At 44.1% G+C, this 17,311-nt stretch overlaps 1 protein-coding gene across 6 annotated transcripts in view; it reads right to left on the bottom strand.

The window, feature by feature from the left end:
• Positions 1-2,360: 2,360 nt before the first annotated feature.
• Positions 2,361-17,311, bottom strand: part of sdk2b (sidekick cell adhesion molecule 2b) — a 267,233-nt gene continuing 252,282 nt past the window's right edge. For 2 of the 6 annotated variants that reach the window (XM_047608417.1, XM_047608419.1), the window contains exons 43-46: positions 16,647-16,806; positions 9,902-10,031; positions 5,148-5,204; positions 2,361-4,613 (exon numbers count right to left, since the gene is read on the bottom strand). In XM_047608417.1, coding sequence (XP_047464373.1) covers positions 4,191-4,613; positions 5,148-5,204; positions 9,902-10,031; positions 16,647-16,806 — 770 coding nt within the window. In that variant the 3' untranslated portion in view covers positions 2,361-4,190. The remainder of the gene's footprint in view (positions 4,614-5,147; positions 5,205-9,901; positions 10,032-16,646; positions 16,807-17,311) is intronic. The other 4 variants (XM_047608422.1, XM_047608423.1, XM_047608418.1 and 1 more) reach the window with 3 other exon arrangements.

The raw sequence follows: 17,311 nt of genomic DNA, 5'->3' as shown, positions 1-17,311 counted from the left end.
CCTGAGGGGAAGAGAAAGAAAGACAGAGGGAAATGAACATTTCGGCGAGTGAAATACCTCCTCTCTGTCGGAGGGAAATTTCCCATGTGTTTTCAAAAAAGGGATTAGCGCCCTGGACGCTCTCGTTCCAATTCCCTGTTCCATCCTATCCCGTCTAATCTCCTCCCTTCTCATGCCTATGTGTTTAGTAGGTTAGCCGTGGATCAAGTGACTGGCTGTGATCCAATTAGCATCCAACCCCATCTGCATCTTGTAGAGGAGCTTCTGTCTTAAAAAGTACGTCTCTGTTGCTTCACTTATTTTTTAAAAGACATATTTGAATGCACGTATCGCTTAATGTGCACTCGGAGGGGTTTAAAGGGCCGGCCAAAGCAATTCAGTCAACCGGGGAGCAAGTGATGAGCAAATGAATTATCTGGTTATCTGAGAGCATGGAGGAAGATGAAGAAGTCAGAAGGGGACATTTGTAACCAGATAACAGGATTTCACAGCATCTGCACTGATCCAATTTATTGCTGCGCTGGGTAACACTAAGGTTAGGTGGAATTTCATCAAATAATTAGCCATGGACAGATCCCATGTGCTTCCAGAAATCGTTTATACACACAGAGCATACTGTAAGTGCGAGTACGCGCTCACACATTTTTGTTTTGGTTTGTATGCTAGATCACTTTATTTTACATCATCCTTTTGCAGGAATGCTAATTATAATTTAGACAGACAATAGTCCAAGCTATTCGTAGCTATTTCATAGTCTAAGCTACGGAAGGTTGCAAATCCAGATGAAGAATGACAACACCACAACTATGCGACAATGTAACCCGGAAAAATAGCAAATTTAGCTGGATTTATAATTTTGTGTTTAATGTTTGTATTGTACAAAGTGGAAGGAATCACAGTTTAATTATATTGCGTTTACATTCTTTTAATTTAGTGTGTGAGTAGAGTAGCAGTGTGTTAGGCAGGTACTTATGCATCTACGTAACTTCTATTACTTCTTGTCCCATATTATAAATTTTTTCGACAATTTCTTGTAGGTGTCAGAGGTCCAACATCATTGTTTTCAGGGTGTATTACCCCAAATTTAGCCAGTCAAAAAGTCGCTCTTGTGACCTCTAATGACAACAGTCTGCTTCTGTGCCTGCATCTTTAAATGCTAATGAGTTGTGTCTGTCCACGCCCCTCTCGGCAGAGGATGAGTTTTCGCTGGCGTTACCATTTGCTAATGTTGACGGTGGATTTATGACTATGTAAGGTAGAGATGCTGTCCTTCAATGATACCAGTTTGAACCAGAATCTGACCCAGAAGGAGAGGTTCCTGAACAAGTTCAGATTCCGTGGCTTCAGCAGGATGTTTCTGAATGGTTAGTTAAAAATACTGAATATGTTACTTAGTTTACGCTAGCTTAACGGCTAACGGTAAGGGTAATTGTTACGGTTCGTTGATGCAGCCAACAACAGAGCAACGGCCATCCTTAGCTTGTACCCATGTGTGTTTGCAAGGTTTTGCTAGGAGAGAAAAATGGCACCCGCTCTGTAATTTCAGATCTATCCAGAGGCACTGACGTCAAGAAGGGAAAAATCTCAGATACAGCTGATTGAGCACTAGGGGTGGGAAAAAATATCGATATGGCAATATATAGATATATAGATAGTTTTTTTGTCTTCTTATACAATATTGATTTTGAATGTCTTAATACTGGTTTTAAAAGACACAGAAAAAGTCATGTTTTGGGCTGATCGCAAACTACTTCCGCACCTACACCACCACTTTTTCTGTGCTGTTAATGTTGTTTTTTGACTCAGTTTGTCCAATGAATTATCACTGTCCTCTAATGTATATATACAACTTGTATTTTAAGCCTTGCATTTAAAATTTCTCAGTGAACTATGTAGAATATTGCAGTATCATAATATTGCAAAAATGTATCGTATCGTGGATCACGTATCGTGATACGTATCGTTAAGTCTTCGCCAATACCCACCCTTATTGAGCACACATTGGAGACACATATTACTGTTAGAAAACCTTTATAAAGTGAATTTTGCATAATATGTGACCTTTAACGAACAGAAGACTAACCTTTGTGCTGTTTTATTTTCTGTGAGTCAAAGTGTGAGGGGGTTCATAGTGGAAATAGGTTAGCTAGATGTGCTCTACTACTAAAAGGGAAGAGCACTGTTCATAGGCATAGTCACAGAGTCTGTGTATCACTGGGTTGCGGTAAATGTCGAGACGTGATCTACTTTATCTCTGCACGAACAAGAAGAGATTTCATCCCAACGAGTTCAATCTTCTTCAACTTCCCACTTTCACGTTTTCCTGCCCGTGCAGGTTTGCAATTGAGCACCAGGACAGCTAACATTGAAAAATAATTTATTTCAGAAATGTACTGTGATCATATATTCATTCAGATTCTGCATGATAAGCTTTTTGTTGCGTACAATGAAATCACCCCACAGAGAGAGAGAGAGAAAGAGAGAGAGAAAAGAAAAGCAGATGACATTTTTTTTTTTCTTCAGATATTCGAACTATGGAAACTAGGAACACACCACTGAGTCTTCACTATAGCGTTGTTGAGTGGCAGGCGGCTGGACGGTGCCGGCCCTCCGTGGCGCCACTCCAGGCAGGTTTACAGTTGCTGCAGGACAATCTCTTTATAAACAGACACACAGTGAATGATCCGTAAAGCTTACGCACAAGAAGTGTAGTCACACACACATAATGCACGCGCGCGCATTAGCCTCTGGGACAGCACAGTCACACCTGAATAGTACAGAGTGGTTGATTACACAAAAGGGAAAGAGGTGAGGCAATTCAATGACATCATCTCTCGGCTGCCCGGTGATAGTGATCGGCGGCAGAGGAGAGCAGTCCCAGCAGGGAAGGGAAACAGGAAATAAAATCCTCTTTGTTTGTTATCAAAATCACACCGTTTACATTTAAGCAGACCCGGCAGCCGTGCCGACACGTGACAGCCCCCCCCCCGCTACTCCCCCACCCCCCGACGACAGTGTCGCCCATTTCAGAGTGACGTGTTTATGCACGAGCCGGCAAAAGGTGAAATAAGAAATACGGGTTGTTTATGCAAATGAACTCGCGGCCCGCGTCCGTCAGGATTAACAGAAGGCCCTCGTAGCGCCGGGGGCCGTTAAAAGATGCCACAGTCAAGGGCGGCGTCAGCAGTTCAGTCACAACTGGTGCCAGATATCATAAATAAGTGTTTCTCTTTCAAGGCATCTTCGATCCACTGTAACACACTCACGGAGGGGGGGAAAAAAAAAAGACTCAACACTTTAACAGATATACACTCATTTCATATATCTGCAGGGTCCTTCAGGCACGGCGCAGTCAGTCCGACAAGCGACCGGCCGCGGCCAGATGCTCTTCCATGTATTCGTGTGCTAGGCCAGAGAGTGGTCTCCATGGAAATGCGCGATTGTTTCTTCAGTGTTCGTTATAAACTCTCGTTGTCGACACATTCAAATTCATTCGGTTTGGCATAAATCCTGTCTTTTATCCATTTTCTGTTCTTTTTTTTTTTGAATTTTTTTTTCCACAATCAGTCCAAACAAGTCCTTTCATAATTTTCCACAATATGGCTCCATCATATCGTCACATCAGTCTCTTTCAGTGCAGAATCCGCACTGATCTGTCCTGTAGGTACGTCTACTATATACTGTATATGTATATATATTTATATTTATATATATATATTGATGTGTGTGTGTGTGTGTGTTTTCAAAGATTCTTGTGACTTTGTACAGAATCGAAGAGATTACCACCGTTCCAAAAGACGTGACAAAAAAAAAGTAAACGATAAGCAAAAGAAGTCATGCAAGAAGTTCAAACAGCAAAATAAAAACGGAATAGATGTTGCCGAGTCTATTTTATCTACTCGTGAGAGAAAGAGAAGTCTACACTGGCACACGTTACAACTTTAGACAAAACAATTAAAAAAAAGAAAAAAAAAAAGTGCTCCAAAAAGTCTCATTGTGATGTTCTGCATATATCCAAGCTGAGTAATGAAAAACATGACATGGATGGGAAATTAAAAAAAAAAAAAGAAAAGGAAAAAGAGGTGCGCATGACTTGATTGGTCTGACTGTGCATCGTTCAATGCTATGTTCTCCTTCAACACAAGTCGGGTAGATATTTCCAGAAGTTTCTATGTCCTCTCCGGGGTTTTTCACACAAAGGAGGAGAAACCAGCAATGGGGGCCCGCGAGCCAGGGGCTAGACTGCTGGGGGGCCTGTACAGGGTGCTGTGCTGGCTGGGGGGGTTGGAGCTCTGCTGGGACGGGGTGGGAGTCCGGCTACCTTTGGGCCTAAACAGGCTGCCTTGGCCCTGGGGTTGACCCTGGGCCTGCTGAGGCTGGGGGCTGGGTGAACTCAGCTGGGGCGGCAGCGGGGGTAGAGGGGGCAGCGGGGGCGGGGCGCAGTGATCCGGGTCTCCGGACTCGGACTCGGTGTAGCTGTAGGCCTGCGCCCGGGATATGCCCTTCTGCTGGCGGCGCCAGGAGTTGTAGTAGGTGGGGTCGCTGATGTAGTGGTTGACGAAGGAGTGCGTCTTCTGTCGGTTGGGGTCCACCTCGTACTCGCTGTCGCTGCCCTGGGGGGAAACAAAACGAAAGGAGACACCGTTGGCTCGTGGATTCAGGGTCGACTCGGTCGCGTTTGAAGCAGTTAGAGATGCTGAGGCTACACATGGAAATGAACATGGCGTTATTGAGTTATTCTAGGTCGTCGGTTCACAGTCACCCCTGTCTTGACGGCACACACATGCACACGCACGCACTCACATTTACAACACGCCACAGGTACACATGGACACAATGGTCAAAGATGGTCAAAGCATGGTTACGGAAGGATGAAGCGTGCATAGTAAACGGACCATCAACACAAGATGGCAAAGGTCAGTTTATGTTTAGGACTTTAACCAATCAGTCGAAAAAATGTGTTCTGGAGATTTGTAGCCGCACCACGCCAGATGGATGCAGTTTGGCGTTGCATAGTACAGCGAACCACATAAAACCTACAGTATAACAAAAGAGTCTGAGGGAAAGGTTTGGATGGGGGCTATCAGTAGGAACCAGCCACCTATGGGGCTACAAACATTCAAAGCAGGCAGCCACAGGAACCTCACCAAATGCAGTGGTAGTGTATGTAGGCCACCTGTCCCATATGAAAACACCAGCGCCTCCTATGGGTGAACAAAACAATGGGGTTTACAGTACATCACCATAACAGAATGATTCAAATGGCCGAGCCATGATGATGATAATAACATAATCATATGCATGTATAGACCCTTTGTGCCGTTCTTTGTGAAAGGTGCTTAAAAAAGGAAACGGGGGGGAAAAAAAGACCGTGTTACATTCACACATCGATTTTCAGGAGGAGGGAAGCATTGTTGGAAATTTATATATCTATTTTTTACCTCGCGTTTTAACTCGGTTTGAATTCCATTCATGCCATTTGTAAGGAAATAATCAATCTCAGCACGTTCTCGTCACTGGCCCTCCACCTTGCTGCAGGTCGAGCTGGAGGCGCTATTGTGCTCGTGTCAGAAAAAGAAACATTCCGCGCATCAAACAAGAAAGGGAACGCGACCGCCGAACGCTCAGCTGGGATCGCTCACGGTCGTCTAGTTGCCGAGCTGCAAATTGGCCTGGCCGGAGTGTGATTAATCAGGTGGCCACAATGAACTCTCGCCTGTTGCCAAAATCATCGCTGGATAACGTCCCGTTTCGGCGTGCATTACAAAAGTAAAGCAACAAAGGCCTATTGTTTTCAGCGCAGAACACTGCAGAGATGGTGCCGATAATTGAGACTGTTTCATAGGTGCCTTTGCTCTGTCATGCCCTTTTATTATCAGGCTTCATTTTCTCATTCAGAAACATGGCTGTTGGCACAGACGAGGGCTCCAGAGCAGAGACCTCGGGCGGGATTATTGCACGGCACATATGCGATACATATGGCGGCAGTCTCAGATTTCCATTCTGCTGCCACACGGCTCCCGCCTCGTATGTCAAGCCCCTATACGAAGGCGTTGCTTTTCTAAATGTCAGCCGAGTCTACGGACGTCCAAACACAAAATTCTTGCGTTGAATTATAAGGAAAATCTTTTGATCCTCTGTGTCGCTACACAAATGAAAGTGATCCCGCTCTTTCCCTTCCACAAATAAATCAAAGGCAGACGTTGCACAAGGCATGTGCGATGGCACTGCTGCCCATTTGCGATATTGTAATGCAGTTGTAAACACTGGAGACCGACCGGTTTTGAAAAAGCATTCCAGTCATGCCAGTGTGTTTAGCAACCCAACAACACCATAACGAGATCCATTCGCAGTGGACCAACAAGACACACTGAGCCACTTCAAGTGGTATTACCTCACTCTGAAGGAATTAACACCGCATTGAGAGACGAAACACCACTCCGGTTGTGTGTGTTCGCGAGGCCAAGCGTTGACACAGTGGATCGCGTCCTACCCCTGCCCACCCTCAGCGCGGGTATAGAGTGTGCACAACAGATGCTCCGCTTGTGAATTACAAACCACTCCGATCCGTCTGGCCTTTTTATTTCGCTCTTGGTTCGACACCAGTTTTAAACAAAAATAACTTGAGGATCCACTTCAGGAACCTGCAGTGAAGACGTTCGACAATCCGCTTCGGGGCGGCAGCACAGCCCGCGACACAGCCCCGCGCTTCAACTCATTACAAGCTAATTACTGGAGCCGAATGCTGCGAAAGCAGCCGACTTCGGGCATGAAATGCAACATTGCACCTCCGCCTCAAGGGAGCAGCCATCTTATTTACGCAATGATATGTGTAAGACAGAAGCATACCAGGCTGCCAGTGTCAATTATTAGACATTTTCTCATCATTATAATGTTAAATTAGGCAGAGAAAGAGATTAAGAAATCAATCCAATTAGCTGGTGGAACGTCTTGACAGTGGTTTATTTTATAGTCGGCGTAACACGGTTGCCCCGTGTTCCTGTTTACGGCTGCTAACAATGCAGGAGAACAAAGGGAGAAGATGAAAAATGAGAATTATCAGCAAGGCAGGTGTTTAGATAATCTATTTGAAAGTGGCTTTTGCTCCGTCTGCTGAAAGAAAATCTTATCAGAATTTAAGCCCACAATTGTTCCAGAAGCCGCTGTATGATTAGACTTTTATCATGAAAATAAAGGATTTTTTCTCTGCTATGGTTCATATAACGCCAGGGGACGGTCTCATGGTAAGCATGACCCCCCCATCCCCCTTTAAAGCCGACGCATACCCCAAAACCGTAGAGTGGGTCAGTTCTTTGTCCTCTAGTTATGGATTATTGCAGAATGGTGGGGGGCTGTCTATGTCACTCCCATTGATGAAGTGAACACAGCAGGCGTCCCCACAAACAAAGACAATAACAGTGTGTGTGGGGCTGGATGGGGCCATGTTTGTGTGGGTTTTAAGGAACACTTACGCGGACGAATTCAAGGATGGATACGAGCCTACTTAGTAAATTGCCACTGTAATGTGCGTTGCTTCATCGGAACAATTACAATCAAAGGGATTTGAGATTTTTTCCTGGGCATTAGCGCTGCCCCAGACAGGCTTTTCGTAATGAGAGCGATGGAAACATGTGCATGTGTTCAGCATGAGTTTGAGGCCATCTTTCGTATGCATCATCTCATCCACTCCCCGTCATTCCTGGATCTTCCTCCCTTTTCTACACAGGCCAAAAAAAGAAGAAGAAAAAAAGGAACCTAATCGAATTTATTTGCGGTCATAATTTCCCTTTATTCTGGGATATGACATCATACCTCAAGCTGGGCCAGTGAGAACAAATCGGTCCGTCGTCCCGAGAGACAGTCCAAACATTACAGAGAGCTCTCTCAGTTGAGTCTCAGCCAAAAAAAATAAAAAAGCTACAGTAGCCGGAGACGGACAAGGCGGAGGAAGAGAGCAACAGACAGACAGACAGACAGACAGACAGACAGACAGAAAGAAAGTGCAGACATTCTCCTCTTCTACGGTATTTTGCTGCGCAGAGAAGCAGAGAAAGCACAATCTCTACAATCTCTGACTCAGGGATGAGATCATCTGTCTGCGACTGGTTTCGGTCTTTAAATGACACACAAAGACATTGTCACACAGGCAGCCTTGGAAAAACGAGAACGCCTGTACTCTGAAGGAAAAAAAAAAGTCAATAGGTCTCTACCTGCGGGGGAGCAGAGCGGTAATGGTGGCCTTGTTGCCTTGCCAAGTCAATGTTAGCTTCCTCCAAATCCCCTCTTGAGGAGGAGCACAATAGTCAACTTATACCTGCTGAGGGGAGGCCCCCGGGGATTAAAGAGGACAGACACCACAATGTCATACTGATAGCCCGGAGTTATCCGCTCAATAAAACTTCAAAGAGCATTCCTGGATTTTTCCAAAGCACCACTGGGTGCTGATACGGTGGCCATTCAGGAGTATGGCAGCGGAGCCCCGGGGTAACAGGCAGGTCTCTGTATCGTCCACTCCATCAAAGCCAGCGTCGACCCCTTGAACGCGCCGCGTGGCAAGCGAGCAGGCGTCTTCACTGGGGCTGAAGGGCCAGCCACTGCGTTAGGCCCTAAGTGCGCGCGGTAGATATGTCAGGCATGTGATGAAATGTCGAAATGGGTCATTTGAGGGGATGTTGTGCCGCTGCGAAAGGTCCTGTCTGTAGCAATTCATTGTAGAGGGATTTTCATTTGATCTGGAAGCAGGACTCGGGTCCCGATAAGGCCAGGTGAGGAGGGATTTCTGGCCCGCGGAATTCACTCTGGAGACGCGTTTATCCAACAGACGCACTGAGATAATTTGGGAAAAGCAGAGAGCAAAGTATTCCTGTATGAAAGAAAACGCTAAAGGAAGGCTGAAAGCGAGGGAATTCGGGACCGCTTCCAACGCGATGCTTTCATGTGACTGGGATCAAAACCAGGCCGGGGGCAGTAAAATGGGGCGGCGAAGCCACAGAAATCCGGGGAAGGGGCGAACATCAAGAACAACACATATATGCATGTAAGATTCTGGATAAAAGAATATGGGTGAATGAAGGAAAAACAAAATGAAAAAAGACAAAAATCAGACTGATCAATAGAAAGACAGACAGAGACAGAGAGAAAGGCACAACTTATTCATTGCACTCACTTACTGAGCAAAATCAGCTTGGCTCAGCACACTGTAGAGGTCACAAGTCAGACATTCTAGCATTATTTGTAAGTAATCTTTCAGCCCTGGCAGTGTCCCGGGTCTAAGAAAATCCCCAAAAGATTTACAGCTCTGATTTTTAATTAATGCTATCGCAGCTAGGTTCAGCAGCAGTAGAAAAGCCAGGGGAAAAATCCAATACAGTTTTGGTATTTCCATCATTTTTACTGGCTCTGACCTGACTTTCTGAAAAGGAAAGTTGGACAGGCTGTCACTAGTTTGGAGTGGCAAATTTCAATACGCAACTGACACTGGAGTGCCCCCCTCCTCCTCCTCCCCACCTCGGAGTCTTACATAACAGGAGCTGTGGTTGAGTGCAGTGGCCTAGATCTTAGGTGAATGTTTGCAGAGTGACATTCTCCACAGGTTAATGCCCAGAGTAAAAAGTGCTTTGCCGCCAGCGAGCGGAGTCATTAATCTCTCGTCTCTCCGCGTGCATTACCCTGGCTATATCTCACGACCTCTGCGGGCCGAACGCATCGACACAGAAAGGACGCCACGTGGACAGCATGAGCGGACACAGTACAGCTGACGATGCAAAGCCGAATTCCTGGCGAATTCATGGAGATGGCGGTGTGCACACAAGAAGACGGCTACGAACATGGAACAAATACTACGTCGTGAAGACAGTACAGAGGTCAGGGGAAGATTCATAAACAAGTGTGGCTTCTGCACCTGCGAGTCTGAGATCTCTGAGGGTTTTTCGGTCAGGCTGCTGCTCTCTGCGGGGATGAGGTCATTGTACTTGGTACTGACGTCCTCATCCGAATAGTGAAGGCTGCCCGGACTGGGCCTGGGAGGAGACCTGGACAAAGGAAAAAAAGCAAACAATCACTTTGATTAGTTGTTGTCCTCCTAAAGACAACAATACAGTGGAAGCTATAACAGTGTCCTCCATATACAGTATGTGAAGTTAAAGCAGATTTGTGGTTCCGTGTTGGTGTCAGCTGTGTAGCTTTAAGCCTAGGGAGAGTGAAGGATTATGGAACTTTTACCAACACAGAGATTACAGAGATGAGCTTGCTTCCAACAAGAAAACACTCCAGGGAGTGACGCTATGTACAACTTGAATACCGACTGGTTGAAAGGTTGACTTGAACCGGAACAACCGGAACGAGTTCATAACAACAAACGAGACGAGAAATTAGGTAGCACAAACAAGCGAGAGGCAGAGATGAATGGCGAAAACTACTCTTTGTCCGGTATTTTTTTTGTTAGATGGACATCAACAGTAAGCATTCGAGCGTTGCCTGCAAGAGTAGCCTACATTTCTGGTTGTTCCACATTTTTTTGACACTCCCATCAACAAGTATGTATGCATCCACAAAGCCCTAAGTAGCACCAATGCAATTACTAAGAAAGATCGGAATGAATACAGAAGACACAGCCCTGTAGGTCAACAGAGTTGTAAGAGAAACAAAGATAAACAGCAAAGCGATTACCAAACTGCCAACAGAGACAATGGATGGAGACGTGAATAATAATAATAATATCATTGACCATATATGTTCTGCTGGAAAACTTTCGGACCTGGCATGCGTGTGGATGTTACTTAGACATGTACCACCCACCTAGACCAGACACACACACAAAAACGGTTTGGGAAAAGTAAAAAAATTAGCCAAATTCACTAGATCCAAAACTGATCAAATATCTGAGGAAACCAGTAACAGCATTTTGTTGCCAGACAACACAGGACACCCCCAGAAAGTTTATGTCGCAATGGAGGAACAATGGAGACCCAATATTAGGAAGGTGGTCATAATGTTATGCCTGATTGGTGTATATCACAGTTTGCCAGGTGGATATAAGTTCTGTACTTACTGCAATTACAGATTTCTCTGGTTAGCTCACTACCTACCTTTATCTAAGTAAAGTCATATAGTATATATCACTATAAAAAATCTGAAACCCAGACTAAGACATATAAGTCTTTATATAAGTCGTTTTCTATAAGATTAAATAATAATTCTTCTAAAGCCATCTATTTCTTAAATTATAGTCATATTAACTACAGAAGATACGCAGTAACTCTAAGCCTCCTTCAATCTCTTGGATGTCTGAGATACTACAGTTAGTTCTTCCTCTCGAGATCATCTGTGTGCTCATTTCCTTTTTTTTCCCTCAGTGTGTAGGAGTGAAACTCTATGAGAATCATGGGACACTCATGAGATGGCTGTGTCTCTCCCGGAATGAATAATTCCCCAATTCGGTCCTCGCTGTGGGCTGTGGTATGTCAAACCACTAGACTCTTGTGACTAAATTATAAACTGAAGTCTAGCAGAGCTCAAGGGGTCACCAAACGAATGGCAGCCCCGGGTTCTGCAAATGTTATCGCGGCCCACGTGAGTGATGGCACGGATTAAACTGTCAGTGGCGCGCCGCTGCGATCAAATATGTCATTCATATGAAAGCTTGAGGAGTGTAAGGGATGACACCGAGCAGAGGGAGGATTTTGGATGTGGGGGAGGAGTGAGGATACTGGCAAGGAGATGTGTCGGTGAACCTGAACGGTGAAAAAAAGTAGGACAGAACAGAGGAAGGTGAAATATTGGGAGGTTTCCTAAAATGAACCTAAATTGTTAGGGGTTCTTTGAGTAAATAAAAATCTCTTGGTGCGTAAGCGCCTCCATATTTTCCACTGTCCTGCTAAACAAACACCCATCTGTTTCTGCTGATTGGTGCTGGTTTGGCTGAGACTACTGGGACATACTGACTCCTGTTGACTTTCCAGGCCACAGTGTCGTCCGTCAGTCGCTGCCAGAGGAGCTGTTGCTCACACACGGCAGCTTTATACATCAAAACTGCATTTGCATAAGCATTTTTCCAGAATAAATATATTTGGAAAGCATTTCAAAAATGTTGTGGGTAAATTCCAGCGCTTTTTCGCAAGGGGTGGTACTTTGAGTGCAGCGCGGATCAAATGGAAATCTCCCCAGGGAAATCACAAAGCAAGCTGTAATTCAATTTCACTTGACGATTTATAAACTAAAGTTAATTCACTCAACTTTAGTGGTTAAACCTGTTTACAGTGTACTTCAGCTTTGCTCATTTGTGTGCTCTGTGTATACAGATGTCTGCACTGAAGCTTTTAATTCTGAACTTTTATATCTAAATTAGAGCCTGTCACGTTCAAGCTTTATCAAATCTGTCTCTCTAGAGATATTCTTCTCTTGAAACACTACTAGCAAGAAATGTATGACAACAAGCAGTGCTTATTTGCAAGAGCTGAAGAGGCTGAAGAACAACCAAAGTAACCAATAGACCAATAGAACCAATAGAACCAACAGAAACTGGAGTATGGTGAGGAGAGTTACTAATGTAACTTGGGTTCTAAGAATTTCGTTTTTCGGGCAATTGGGAAGAAATAAACATCTAGAAATTCAATATTCAGGAGAGGAGTTACAGTCTAGAACCAGCAAACCAGGGCTGGTCTTTCAACAGTACAATTTTAATGAAAATTGTCTGCAACTTGTCTAGAGGGCAGACAGTTTTCATTTTGTTTACTTCTTCTACTACATTTTCACTTATCAAGTCAAACACAAATTCCCAATCAATAATACAAAATCCAAATACACCAATGAAGCAAACCATTATGACCACCCTCCAAATATTCAGGAGGTCTCCCTCTTCTGACTCATCAGAGAATGGATATAGGCCTTCTGAGATGTCTGGAGCATTGTTAGTGGGGTCATGTGAGTCCTATGGGTTGAGGGGAGGGGCCTCTGTGGATCAGGCTTGTTCCAGTGCATCCCGCAGATATTTGATCAGTTTGGGAATTTGGAGACCAGGTCAACACCTTCTAACACCCACACTAATCCCAGGTCCAGGTCCCAGCAGAACACTGAATTGTCACAAGATGGTCAATGTTATTTACTTCTCCTGTCAGCGGTTTTAATGATGTGGCCGATGAGTATATGTTCATATTATCCTGACATTTGGCTTTACTGTTTAGTAAAAGGAACAGGCTGTAGGAAAGCAAATGGGGGGAAAAAAGGAAAGTGTGATTAGTACTGATCAGCAGGAGTCGTTTAAACTGGCACTTGTAATGGAAAAGACAGCTTCAGGATTTATAATCCCTGTAAGCAGGGAGTAAAAATGATTTGGCTGCATTATTAAAGGGTTGGAAAAAAACGTGTCTAATCTATGCAAATTTGTGTAAAAGTACTAAAATAATGTATTCCTAAGATATGGTCTGTGGGTGTAATGTACTCCATATTCAGCCTTAGATATTCAAGACAGGCATGTATTCTGTCTTCCCTTATGTATTAATCTATAAATATGAAGACTTCAGACCTTCTTCATTTATCCTTCTGACTGACATCCTTATTTCTCTGTATTTTAAAACGAAGTTGCCATACTGTACCTGCGACTCTAGGTAAAAGCAGATTAATGGCATACCGTCATCAGAAAAGTCAGACTTCGTTAACAGCTGTTGAGCATTGTTCTTGCAGCGAGATAAAAAGCAAATAATTAACAGCATTTACGAGCAATCTCTGACCCCATTCGCCCCGCATCCTCCCGTTAATCCCTCTCCCACTTTGGTGTTAATGTTGAGTGACTTTATAAAACAGTGGCAGACAGAGTTCCCCCCAGAGATACCGCTCCTTAAGCAGCGGTCCAACTGAGAAATTGTCTCAATAAAGTCGTAATCACAGCTCCGAATTCCTATCTCCGCTCACTCCCAGGAGGGCTCGCCGAAGTAACCTTCAGCAACTTGCATTCCTCAGCAGTCCTCTTAGCGAGCCCCCGTTTTAATACAGCCAAACAAAGAACCGAGCCAATGCGAAGAAAACGCTATTGTGAGCCCGCTGGGACATTATGATGAACTGCCTGTTTAAAAACACTGAAAAATCTCAGCCCACTTTCACCCTTTCTTCTTGACTCTCGTACACTGTCGAGTGAGGCGTAAATTATTTATCAGCTCTCTCACTCGGGTAGAGAAGGGTCCACTTAATCCTCTCGCAGCAAAACTCAGTCAGCGGCGTGTCAGGTGAGAGAACCGGGGGGTGAAATCAAATCTGCCCCCGGTCTTAACTCATTATTGGTCTCTCCTCTTGCGACGATTGCCTAAAGGGACTCATTAACATGTCTGAAGTATTTGAGAGCTTTGTCACTCAAGAGCGTTTAAACCCATGTTAATCTACACAGAGTTACTTCAGCGAGACCTCCTTAAACCCCAAAACAGAGTGTTATAGTTGGAGACAATGTGACTAAAACACAGAGGAATGATGATGTTATTTCTTTGTAACTGCAGTAAGATCTTTATTTCTTGATAATGGATGTGTTTATTGATGTGTATACTGATACGAGTGGCTATTTCCGACATTTCAGTATTGAAATACTGAAAGTCAGGGAAATCTGGGGGCAGCAACAGAATATATTGTTCTAATTGATGAGGCAAGCAGTAATAATTTTGAATAGTCCTGTGAGCAGCCAAGATACCTTGATGGGAAGTTGGAGCTATGCCGCCTGTTTCCCGCAGCTCTTCATCTAACAGATCACTACGGCTGCTCCTTCTTCTTCCGTTACTCCCCTGGAATATTTCACTCTGATCCTCTGTCAGATACTCTTCAAAATGAATGTTTCTGTTTTGTAGATGCACTTTTTGATCAATAGGAGTTCAGTGTTGTTGTTGCATTACCACTTAGTACAAGCAGGAAATCTTCAGTGTGCCAGCAGAACTGAAGAGGGTACAAGGATGAGTGGTGAAATCACTTTGAAGGACAATATTGATGATTTTTATGGTCTTTTTATGTTTCTGTTTTTTAGCCTACAGGATCTATAAACTGGTCAACTACTTGTCTACTTTTGCTAAACTGGCACTGTGGAGTCAGTACGTGTTTGGGAGGTTAAAGGAAAATGGTAAATAAATGATAAACAAGCTGTTGGGGGTGTTTTATGTTTGGAATTACTTCTAGTTTATATCTAGCCTGCTGGTTTGCAGTTGGACTGGGCTTCTAAATTTGTTTTGCCTGGGATCTTTGCACAAGGGATTGTAACATCTTATCCTGTGTAATAATGAATATTTCCCTGTAAAAACTCAATAAAGGGATTTTGTAAACCAAAGACCAGTTACCCTTTAGCTTAAATACAGGAATCTTGCCACAAACACCACGTTTATAGACACAATAATGTATAAATACTCTGAGTCAGCAGCCATAGGCTCAGTATTAAATGCTGTAATATAGCTACATATATATGCTCAGTCACTATTGTGTTACCCCATCTGGAGACAGTGAGTTTACCATCATTTATTTGAATGAAAATCGAGATTGCCTCTTTAAGTAGAGGCAGATTAAGCCATCGTTCCCCAAATGCCTCGACTCTCCTGTGATGTGTCTGATTTACTATCGCGCGTATCAGCCCCTGTGTTAAACTCTGAGCAAACCATCTCCACAGAGAGGAAAATCTCCACGAGATTCAGTCGTAAATGGCACTTGCTGTCTGACACAGCCCCCGCATTAGAATGAATACAGTGGGATTAAGAATGTGTCTGATTTCTGATCCTGGCAGAGGGCGGAGGACTTCATCCCGTCTTCGGTATTCTGAGACCAGAGATCAAGACGTGGCATTAATCTATAATCGGAGGCTCAGGTGTTGGGATTTGGGTTTCTCAGCTACGGGCTGAGTTCAAAGAGCGCGGATTCCGAGAGTACATCTGTGCATTCTTTCACTCCCAGTCTCCCCCTTCAAGTCGGAGGCATAGTAGCAGGAAGCTGTCTGGAAGCCTCTCAAAGACCTGCGCCTGCTTTGATCCGCCCTCAAGGTCACACTCACATACGCACATACAAAGGCACACACCTTTTTCATATTTAAAAAAAGTGTTTTTGACTATGTGGACATACGGGAAGCTAATGCCTTTCGGGAAAATAGTGCGCACCTGTCTCCTGCAAATCCTCCTCAAATGGAGATATCCACATGAAGTAAGTCACTTCTGACAAACTGCTATAAACCTCTCAGCTGTCTTCAACAACATGACAGCAGCTGTCTGAAATCCACCTCTTACCTGCACTGTACACGGATTTCTAATGATCTAAATGCAAAGCTTGCAGTCAGACGTGAAGCAGGAATTATGACTCCGCAGTGTTCTTAGCACAGGTGCCAGTCAGAGAGATTGGTTTTAAACGTCTGCATTTTTTAAAGGCCATGGAAACAGGACCAGTGAAGCTGGTTGCTCGCATAAATACAGACGCACAATAAAAGTGGAGCTCCAGTGAGTCTGAGTGCGCTGCCTTTAAATAGCAGAACGGTTTAAGCTGTCAAGATTGCTCTTTTTCCACACCGCTGGAAAGGTTTTCTGGGGGATAAAGTTTCCACGGATAACCCAATTATTTTGCCATATGGTTATCTAATTTCGACTTCACATGAAGCCTCATCTGCACTTTAAATTTCCTGGGCTGAGTGTCGGGTCACTCACCTGGTGTAGACGCCGTTCTTCCGGCAGAAAGAGTTTTTCACGGAGAGCCGGCGGTTGTTGAGCTCCAAAGCGGGGAATCGGCCTTCGTCCAGGCTGACCATGTCCCCGTGGGTCAGGGCGTTGCAGTTGGAGTTGTTACCTGGACACACGTACAGAGACACTGTGTGACGACAGGGCAGACGGACAGGCGGGTTAGTGTCTGGGAGGGTGGGTGGAACTGATCAGTACTTGATCAGCCAGTGAGTGAACTAAATTACCACAAAAATGCACAAACAGTTCTTTAATGTCTGAAGGGTAGTACTAAACTCGCAAAAGTCCTTGAGGGCAAATCTGGGTTTATTTATTTAGTTTATTTATTATTCTGATGCTCTAACATGTCAATGCTTCAGATCTGTCTGTTTTCGCTTTCAGTCAAGTCTGTGTTAACACTCAAGTGCTTATTTTTTTGCGACTTAAAGCGATATTTCACGCTATTTTTGGAAAACTTGCTACTACACTTTCTGGCCAAGAGTTGGATGAAAACGTCGATATGCACTATTCAATTCTCTCTGTACATTAATGCCTTTTAACATGCCATTTATATTAAATGTTAAATATGTTATGTACCTTAACTTTTATATGAGTATTTATTGACTTACATTCTTTTTTATGTATATATATTTCAG

Source organism: Mugil cephalus, chromosome 16 (assembly GCF_022458985.1).
Source record: "Mugil cephalus isolate CIBA_MC_2020 chromosome 16, CIBA_Mcephalus_1.1, whole genome shotgun sequence".
NCBI classification, from domain to species: domain Eukaryota; kingdom Metazoa; phylum Chordata; class Actinopteri; order Mugiliformes; family Mugilidae; genus Mugil; species Mugil cephalus.
Note: the sequence above shows the minus strand (reverse complement) of the source record. Positions and strands in the feature narration are given on the sequence as shown.